At 51.3% G+C, this 10,413-nt stretch overlaps 1 protein-coding gene across 1 annotated transcript; it reads right to left on the reverse strand.

Annotated features, from left to right (window-relative positions):
- Nucleotides 1–1,768: 1,768 nt before the first annotated feature.
- On the reverse strand, nucleotides 1,769–5,289 carry BO66DRAFT_417788 (putative importin beta-5 subunit). The gene is made up of 3 exons (XM_025649705.1): nucleotides 4,336–5,289; nucleotides 3,732–4,261; nucleotides 1,769–3,673 (listed from the first exon to the last, which is right to left on the reverse strand). The coding sequence occupies exons 1-3, from the start codon at nucleotides 5,152–5,154 to the stop codon at nucleotides 1,903–1,905; spliced, it is 3,120 nt and encodes a 1,039-aa protein (XP_025507838.1). The 5' UTR covers nucleotides 5,155–5,289; the 3' UTR covers nucleotides 1,769–1,902.
- Nucleotides 5,290–10,413: the final 5,124 nt, after the last annotated feature.

A 10,413-nucleotide genomic window follows, 5' to 3' on the forward strand; every position in this document is an offset into this window, starting at 1 on the left:
GTGAAAAGACGAGATAGAACAACAGCAAGAGAAAGAGGAAGAGGAAGAAAAAGAATTGACCGAGACCGTCGACAGGTCAGTAGGAAAGAGGAGAGTCGGGATAGGAAGTATGAATTGAATAGTTAGCCTGGAGGCGGCGCACTGACCGGGGGTGTCAGCCTGTCAGGGAGTCGCGGACCCAAGAAACAGAGCGTCGGGTCCGGCGGAGGGTGGCGGTGTGCCGGCTCCGTCCCACTGGAATTTGCTTGGTATTCAAGGTTGTCAACTCAGCCTCCCAGCAAGTTCTTTCTTGCTTCGCTTGATTCTGCCTCCCTTATCGACTCTTTTTGCTTATTACTTACACGTATACTCCGTACATATATATATCTCATGTCTTCTTACAGGGAGGTGATCAAGCAGCAAAGACAAACAAACAAGAATCTGACAAGTACAGTACAGTACATCCGCAGAATCCACCCCAGGAGATCGACGACCCCAATCAACAATCACCAAAACCCACCACCCACTTTGCTGGTGGAAATCGATCTCTCCCATTTCCTACTCATACTTCACCCACTTATTGGCTGGATAAGACATCCCCCTCTTCCAGACTTCCCACTAAACCCTAGCTACATAGTCCAGTACCTTGAAGAGCATGATTTGGAATTCTCATCACATCAACTGTAGGCTAACTGTATGTACGAGTACTCCGCAACGACCCATCTTCGATCAACAAGTACATGTACAGTCAGTACCTGTAGCTGTACTGATCTACCCGACTCCTTTGTCTTTCCCCCCTTCTTAGTAATAACATCCTCGCCCAAGGGCAGGATAGCGAATACAAGCCAGCGACAAACCACCGAACTAAAATCAACGATACATCACAGACCAGGGAAAAACAAAAAAGAAATAAGTCCCACTGACACAAACACGTAGACAAGCGAGGCATTCAATAATCTTATCCATCACCCAGGTACAGTACATTACTCCGTAGAAACACAGCAAATAGCAATCCAGACTACAGAGGAATCACGCTATACATCGGTTTGTTTCACCTCCAGCACCGCAACACCACCTAGCCAACAACACCAAGACAAACAAGAAAAAGCCCCTTCCCCTGCACCCCCCCGCACGGCTAAAACCGTCCCCCTCCCATAGTGTGTCACAGCCGTCAGTGTCAGTGTCAGTGTCAGTGTGACTCCCAGTGTCACACAGAGCTCCGTTCCGTAGACGAAGGTACAGTACTCACTCTTTTTGCCCCCTTCCAACCTTCCCCATCGTTTTCCTCAGCCTGCTGTACCTGGACCTGTACAGTACTTGTACCGGTCAAGTGGGATGTTTGACACACGGAAACTTTCCTTGATTGAACAGCAATGAAATGAAAAAAAAAAATTCATTGCTCCCTCCCCTGCGAGCTTTGCTTTTTCTTTTGGTTATTCCTTCTCCATGACGGCTCATGGGGGGAAGGGGGAAGGCTTACATCTCCTAAAAATCCCCGAGCTCAATTTTGCCCACTAAAAAAGTACCTCGACGTAGTAATCAGGTCGTCGAGCATTCATTGGGTTCGGGTCGTGGGTGATTCCCGAGATGATGCCCCTCCTCTCCGGTGTTTAATCATCCTGCGACATCGGTCGGTGATAATTGACTCTATCTCCGGACTTATTCCTTAGAGAGTTTGTGTAGTGCCGGTGCTTTTCTTACTGTAGAATAAACGATCGAATGTTCCTACGAGCTACAACCGTGCTAGTTTCTCCTCGAGGGGATGATCCAGATATTAATTTTTTTTTGTCATGTACTGTAATTATCTAGAATGCGCAGTTCTGTCTCAATGCTTCGTCACTTGCATAGCAGACCCGAACTGAAGCCTCGAGCACACTCACCGATATATGAGGACTGAAGCACAATGGCAGCTGGTGTCATCATTCAACCCAAGCTGTGTAACTTTTCTTGCTCGGCCGGAGTCAGTGCCGTGAAGAGCTGCTGGAAGTCGGGCTTCGTGGAGGCATTGCGGAAAAAGTCCAGCAGAAAGCCTTGAGTTTCATCGTCACGTTTGCGCACTCCGAACACACTCTCACTGCCACCCTCGCCGAATGCCATCAGCTCCTGCTTGGTGACTCCAAGGTTGAGGTCGAGGGTGTTGCCCGGAACGTCCTCCCATTCGTCGTCATCGTCGCTGCCCTCTTCCTCCAATGCAGCCGCAGTGGCGGCGTCGATCTCCTTGTTGCCCGAGGCCGCGGCCAGTTCTTCAACCAGGACTTTGATGATCTTCAAGGGTGCGGTCACTGTCGTGTACTGATCGGGGTTCTTGCGAGCCTGGGACCGGGTGCGGATGCGACCCGTGTCCTGGATAATCAGATCGCCCTTTACCTGCACCTGGGAGATGCGAGGGTCTTCCAGGTTGTAAAGCGTCGCAAGCGCGATGATGTTCTGCTTGATCTCATCATAGCCGGCGAAGTTGACCGAGTTCTCCAGCCACTTGCTGAGGACAATGGGAAGGCCGCTCTGGCCGCCAATGTTCACCTGCGACAGGAAGTCGACAACTTCACGCGCGCTGACGAGCGTCAGTCGGGCGAAGACAAGGATGAGGCTCTGGATGAATTGGGCCTGCTGCGCAGTTGCAAGTCGCTGGGCAACAGCCTGGAGAAGCTGTGGCAGGTAAGGTCCAAGTCGCTCGGAACCCGCCCGCTCGACCAATTCAGCTGCCAACTGTCCCACCTCGGTTGCCGCATGGTCATCAACAGCAGGCCCCAACAAACGATCGATGATGATGAGGGCAACTTCGATCGCCTCCTTGCCACTGTCGGGATCTCTCCACGAGACGAACTGGTTGAAATCGTGTGAAAGCATGTGGCGCACGGCTTCTGTGGCAGGACGAATCAACTCCGCATCTGTTGAATCCAGTAACAGACGGTTCAACTTGGGCATGACGGCCTCGACAAAGCCACTAGGGAGGGGCTCCGAAGCTCTTTCCGCGAGAGCTCGAATGAGGTCCGCGGCGAAGTTCGTCAGAGCGTTCTCCTGAGTCAGGTTGCCAACATCGATCGCTCCAGTCAAGGATGGGAGAACCTTCTCACAAAGTCGAACAAAGGACTCGGGGCCTTGTTCTGAGATATTTTCCACAATGTCCTCAAAGGCCTCCGTGACAATCATCGTCAACTGGAAGTTAGTAGGTCCATTGCTGGCGATGTTGAATAGCACATCGATGGCATTCGAGGACAAGACCACACTTGGGTTGACGATGATGGTATCGCGCAGGGTCTCCGCGAGGGTGACTTTGAGATCGTCACTGTCAGAATGTTCCGAGATGTCGTGAGAGGAAATGAAGTCTGACAGCGCGGAGATGGCGGCGGCCTGAAGTGGAACGGTGGCGCTGGAGGGAAGCGATGGCATGAGATCCTGTAGTGCCCGGATGCAGGATACCCTGACGACCTCGGAGGGATCCTTAGTCACCGCCTTGAGAGAAGCCTCGAGGTAAGAAACCGCGGTTTGCTGGAAAGACTCATCTGCTACCTGGCAGAGAACTCCAGCGGCGAGATAGCCGCGGGCCCGCAAGAACTCCTCTTCCTGTTGAATAGCAAACTGAATGAAGTTGCTGAACCCATTAGCAAGCCCGGCGGGAACCTGCTGAGAAACTTCGTTGAAGTCCCGGAGAATCTGGCTCAGAATGTAGAGGGCAGACTCGCGAGCCTTCCACCTGAGAATTAAACATGGCGTTAGTACCTGACGAGGACATTTTGGGGAAGGCTGCTTACGTGGAAGACGGATCAGAGAACACAGTATTGAGATGCGCATGCAGACCCTCAACGGCAGTATTCTTGAGCCATTCGCCCAGCTTGATGACTAGATCTCCACTGCATGTGCGGGGCGTGTAGTTGGCAGTGACAGAGGTCTCTTCGGAGAGAAAGAGGTTTACATCGATGTCCCACAAACCTTCTTCTTCCGAAGTGATCTGAGCATATGAACCGGCTAGTTTCAGGATCTCTGGCAACCAGCTTGAGGTGGCAGCCGCCTGTCCAGCATTCTGCAGCTGCTGCTGAAGCTCTGCCTTGACGGGCGGTGCCTTCAACAGCGTCTGAATGAGATCCAGCTCCTCCAGGACCAGGAAATCTAGTGTATAGGGGAGTCCGTCCACATCTTCCAAGCGACCCTGTCTCTCTTCCTCAATATAGAATCCGTGATAGGTTGATTGGATGTTGGACAACTCGGTCCAGATCGTCGAGAAGTATACTGGGCTCTGGGGCGTCATCAAACCGGGAAACACCATGCGGATTTTCATCAGGGTCTAACGAACAGGGCAATATTAGCACAGCAAGAACAAAAATAGTGAGTTTGCAGGCCACCACTCCAGTGACGTACCTTGACGACCTGCAGCTTCAGACCAATAGCGCCCCTCCACTGAGACGGGATCTCGCTGTCCTTGGATTCTTCATGCTCGCTGGGAGCCTGTGGTAGAGGTGCCTTGAGTGTCGCGATGAAGAACGGAGACCAGCCATTGAGCACCTCGTCCATAAACTGCTTGACCGCCGTCTTGTGCTGCTCAAGCACCATCTCCAGGGTATCGAAGCAAGCACGGAAGGCCGCCACGGCCAATGCTCTCAAGATGGGCTTCCTCGATTCGTTGGTGGCCACATTGAAGAGCGAGGTAACGAGGTCTCGGGCAACGTTGAAAAACTGCTCCTCGCTGAAGCCGGTATCGACCAAGTCTAGAAGGACTTTCAGGGCGCCGTGCAGGGCCCCGGCTGTGCTGTTGGTGTCATTGATGATCTGAAGTAGAGTGGGCAAAAGCTCCGGCCACTGCTCGGGGAAATCGGCGCTGGCGATCTTGCTGACAGCAAAGCTAGCGGACGACTTCACCTTGCGCTCCGGTGTCTCCTTGACCGTAGCTAACTCCAAGAGTGCGCGCCGGATTTGCACCTTGTTATCGTCGCTGACAAGTACCTGGCCCTTGAATTCGTCGAGAACCGGAGACCAGGACGCGGCAATGAAGGTCCGGAGAACGGAAAGGGAAGACTGGCGGAGGTTGGTAGGAACAGAATCGTGAGAAGCGATCGCGGCAAGAGCGAGGGGGAAGGTCTCGTTGGAGTAGAGACGCAGAAGCTGTAGTTCGGCGGCCTTTCTGGTATCAGCCACCGACGACTGGGTGTCTGCAAGCAGCGACAGGAGCTCTTGCTCCATGGTGGGCGAGAAGACGTAGACGGGAATTTGTATAAAGAATGGATAGGTGTTGGAAAGAGATGGTCATGTACGAGAGAGAGTATTAAGATGTTTATGTCCGTGGGGGATTTTCAGAATTTCCTGTGTTGATTTGTCCCCTCAGTCTCTGATACCCGATAAACGGTTCAGTAGATCAAATCAGCACAGCGAATTGTCGCGACAACCGTGAGGAGGGGCAGAAGAGCGGGCGGCAGAAGGGAAGGCGGTGAGACTCGAGGATCTCCCCAACTTAACTTAACTTATCGCTTGCTCCGGTGGGTGGGGGGAAAGAAAGAAAGAGGGGCTACAACCGAGACAGCAACTGGTGACATGTCTGACTTGACTCCTTCAATGGGTCGGTCCTCTTCCTCGACTCTTCCTCTTCCTTCCATGATCTGATCTGACCCCAGAGTGCTAATTCCCTATCTAGCTCATCTCGACGGCACAACCTGTGGACTTTCAATGCTGTCGAAATATATGCCCCCTGTTCTATTTGTACGGGCAATGTATCAATCACGACGAATCTGTCAGCCATGGATCTGAGTGCAACGCCGAGAGCACAGAATGGATTTCCAGAAATGGAAAGGCTCATCACCTGTCAATTGATCTGCTAATGGGTGTAACTATACCCTTTCCCGAGATCCAAAGAAGCCACATCATACTCTGCGAGTTTGAAAGACAGGATAACGAAGTAACCCACTAGCGAGACCAGCCCAGGGACGTCAGGTACACCAATCAGTGGAGACGCTCATCGCCGAAGATAAGGAGGGTGCGCTTCACAATTGAGAGCACAAATCCTTTATCTATGTTGCTGGGGCGCGAAGGAAGCCATCCCTGACTGCTGGACGACAAGGATATCGATCGATGCGCTTATCCCTGGGCAAGATCTTATCAAGAACCACACCTCTACAGATAATCAGTACCTAGTACATCTCGCGATCACGCTCGTGAGACAAATCCAACCTCCGATTTAGCCTTCGTCCTACGAGTGTCGTCGGTGCCAGGGAAGATCTCTTGACTATCGTCTTACCCCGGATTTGGGTCGCGACGAAAACCATCACGTGTGCCTCTGATCGTAGGCATTCCATGTTCAGTTGACCCATGATACTCAGTGCTTCGACCTTGTCCCGCCAGGGCAAACAAACAGGCTTTTCTCCAGCATGTGGCCCTTCCGCAACGATCGTTGATATTTATATCAAGATCTGCGCGCCCCAGCTCTCTGACGACACCGGTCCCTTTCTTGCCTTCGCAATGATCAGCGGCAACTGCGAATATCACCCAGGCAGACCAAGGCGTTGAAACGCTTCTTACGCGAATCAAGGTGCATTATACTCCAAGAAAGAATGCCCGTGATAGTTGGGGCAACGTAGTGGGGATTCGAAAAAAATCGGCTGGTATCAGCGGGATGAGATGTTGGTACGGGCTACCTGACTCTACAAATGTTTTTGAGCGTTAGATGTAGTGGCCCGCAGTGAGCCAACGGATAGCATGGGTCCTTATTTGAGGTAGTGATCAGGTGAGGGCGAAAAAAAAAGGAGAGAAAAAAAGCTGACGGGCAAGCGAGTTTTTGTTAGCATTATTCTAGTCTAGCACTTGGCAGCAATGTGCGAGGGAAAAGAGGGAGGTTGTTTAGTCTACCCGAGTTATGGATCTCCCCTCTGGGCGTGTGGCGTCCTGTGGAGAAGATCTGGTTCGGGTGTTCGAGAAAAGCAAGAGTGACGATGATCACTTTGAGTAATGGAGCAATCTAATCCGCGGGTAAGTGCCCGCCCAACGGATGATGTACTTATGTACTCCGTAGGGATATCTGTGACGTGAGAACTTTAATGGTTGATAAAGTAACGTCGTGGTTGACGGTCATGCAGCCTAGGGTGCAGCCTACCGGTATGGTTCGCGGAGGGTGAGGATGTAGGCTCTGATTGAGATCGGATCCGAGTTCATACCCCTGGGAGGTGGTCTGATTGCTGGTATCTATCGGGTACTTTGGGACGAACCCAGGTACTCCAGATACTGTACCTAGGTAAGGTACCCGGCAGCGAATATGTGTACCGGTGACCATAGAAAAGGTACAGAAAGGCTCCCGGCGGGGGGGGGGGGGGGGGGGGGGGGGGGGGGGGGGGGGGGGGGGGGGGGGGGGGGGGGGGGGGGGGGGGGGGGAAGGAGGCGGCTCCAGTGGCGTTGGGTATGGTTATGTAAAGAATTTCGGGTAAGTTGTAGATTTTGATGGGCCCGGGGAGGTGAGGAAGAGGAGACGAAGAGGAGGCTGATTAATTGTATGAGTAACTTGGTAAGTTACTGTAGTTAACTAAAGTTGATCATGGTGGGGTTTGGTTAAAGGCAGGGGAGAAACCGGCAAGTTATTATTGATTATTTAAATTGAGCACCTGAGGGGCGGCAAATCCTCCTAAACAGGAAAGAAGTAGAATGATTCATTGCTTGGAGGGCAAATGTCTGGTATGCGAGTGTACTGTACTTACTGTACTTCAAGGCTGACTGGGTTTCACAACTAATCAAGCCAATAACCTCGGGTAAGAACAAAAGGCAGCTGTTTACGGAGTAGTGTGTGCTGTATGTAGGTAGTAAGAAGGCAATGAAGTCCTGCAGTGAAACTCTTGATGATACAGTATCCAGCACAGTGCATACATACTTACCAGAGTCAGTACCCGCAAGTCAAGGATATCGCTGAGCAATGTGGAGGACGGGCGGATGAATAATTCTCTACGAAGAATACTCGCCATGATCGTCGCTAAAACCCAGGGGGTGATATCAGACTGATATCTCCAGAGCTGGGGGGAAGGGCTAATAAGGCACGCTGCACCACACCCACACACCTCTTGGAGACAGACCACTGAATGAATTTCCGGGTTGAGTACTCCGTAGAGCACATGTAGTGGTGGAAGACCCGTTTTTCGCAGTGGGAAGAATCTCAGCCAGTATGCAATTAGACTTTGGTTCCTTATAGCCAGGATACCCACCGCCGTCGGTCAACCACGGCTGGCATTTCTGCTTTCCACGCCTTTCCTTGTCACATCCGTTTGTTGTGCGAGTCAAGTGTTGGTAGCAGATGATCGGCCTGGCAAACGGAAGAGGCGGTACTAACCAGCGAATGCGCATTGTTGCTCGGTACAGAACGAGTGGGGAATGTTGATGATGAACTTTGGGCACTTTCCCTTCTACCTTCGTTGTTAGTACCAGGTGTTGTATTTCTTCTCCTTTCCTTTTTTTCTGTGTCGAATTTTCGGACCGAGTCAAGCAAAGGGAAGAGGGAGTTCTTTCTTCACCTGCACTGAATTTAGTGTGTCTACTTGTCTGCAGTTTGCCCCCGTGCTCTGAATGGTCAATGAGGGGAAGTTATAATGCACAATGACCGAATCCTTTTCGCCTCTACGTATGCTGCTCCCTTTACAATTTACACCGTTTTTGTTTCCTAAGATTGCTATGGTCGGGTTCATTCCGTCCTAGCCCAGCCTCAACCCCATGTAGAGGACGAAGGATTGGATTTGCAAGATGCTGAACGACAATCCTCATTTTCGGGGGGGGGGGGGGGAGTTTGTACAGTACTGTATAGTATCCTGCCTATCCCGCCTATTCTGCCTATTCGTAAGATGGTAAGGTAACGAATGGTAAGAATGGATGATTGAGCTGAATGCTGCAGGGCATCCACACCCATGACGCAACCACGTGACGGGGAGAGGGAGGGGTGCAGGCAGAGGGGGAGAGGAGAGTGGTGAGTATGAATGAGTAGTTACTAGGTATGGGTACAGTAGTATAGTCTAAAAAGAGACAGCCATGAGAATGGATGATGACCTTGGGCGCCTTCTGCTCTTAGTTAACTAAGGTAACGACTCGTCGTCGCCCGACAAGCTTTCCTTCTCGCTCTTCCTTCTCTTTCCTTCTCCTTTCCTCTCCCTCTCTTTCTTTCTCCCTTCTCCCTACCTCTTCCTCTTCTTCTGCCCCATTCTCTCTCTCTCTCTTGCAATTTAGTTTGGTGTTTTTCTTCTGGCTTCTTGTATTAACCCCGGGTGACTTTACTCTTTCACATTCACTATATTCACGATTTACCCTCACTAGCTCCGGGATCTTAAGCGGGCTCCCCTGGGAAACCTTGGCTTATCCCAATCCGATACAGTTCAGAGCAACTTAAGCAGCCAGCAGTCAGCAGTAGCCCACCTCTCCCTTTCACGCCCGCCGCCGCCCCTCTCCCCTCTTCAATCAGAAGGGTCGGTCCCATATCCATCTGTCAGTTTCCCTCCGCTTCTTGTCTCCGTTGGCGCAAGACATTTCAGAGAAGGAAAGAAGGAACGAAGAAAAGAAAGAGAAGTAGAAGCTTAAACAATCCGTTTGTGCTCTCTTCTTCTTCTTCTTCTTCTTTCCCTGTTCTATTCCCTTCTGCCGTTTTTTTCTTCCCTTTTCGCAGACGGTTCAGTGGAAAAGGTGGTGGTTACCGTTGAGGTTGTTTGTTGTTCAGGGAGGCAGTTTGTAAGGAAAAAGAGGGACCTTTTCTTAAAAAAAAAAGGAAAAAAAAAAGAAAATTAATTGGGAAAGGACATCCAACCAGGGCAGGGGAAAAAGAGAAATTCCATCATCATCATCAACATCATCACCGCATTATCTCTCTCTCTCCCCTCTCTCTTTTTTAATACTCCGATTACGGTTCTCTCTCCCACCCCCCCCTCCCCCCCCTCTCACCTCGCCGTTTGTCACGATCGCAACGAACGAAGTCCTCCATGCTCTGAGATTTGGTTGTCTCGTTGTCCAGTCCACCCAACGTATGTCTAATCCTCCTTCCTCTACCTCTCCCTCCCCTTGTTTCACCACCATCACCACCACCGACCATTATCACAATCACCCCTCTTCTGTGGTTTCCCATTTCCCCATCATGCCTCTTCCTTGACCTTTCATCACCAACACCACCACAATTACCACCCACCACCACTACTAAGTTACCTTTACACGACTTCACCGTCACTGGTCGCTTCCGCATCTTTCCCTCTATCTCCTGCTCCCTCTCCCTCCGACTTCCCGACCTCTTTCCCTCCTGACCCAAGTTGCTTATCTTTCGCAACTTGCATTCCTCTGTATCCAAACCACTTACTTCTCTATCACGAAGTTTGTGGTTGCTCCCCTCTTCACCCCTCCTTCCCCTCCCTCCTCAATATCACCATCCCCACCACTTTCTCCCACCCCCCTCAATTCCCCTGTCACATCACAGACAATCTTTAGACTGGGATAAACCCCCCC

This window comes from Aspergillus aculeatinus (genome assembly GCF_003184765.1).
Source record: "Aspergillus aculeatinus CBS 121060 unplaced genomic scaffold BO66scaffold_5, whole genome shotgun sequence".
Lineage (NCBI taxonomy): Eukaryota > Fungi > Ascomycota > Eurotiomycetes > Eurotiales > Aspergillaceae > Aspergillus > Aspergillus aculeatinus.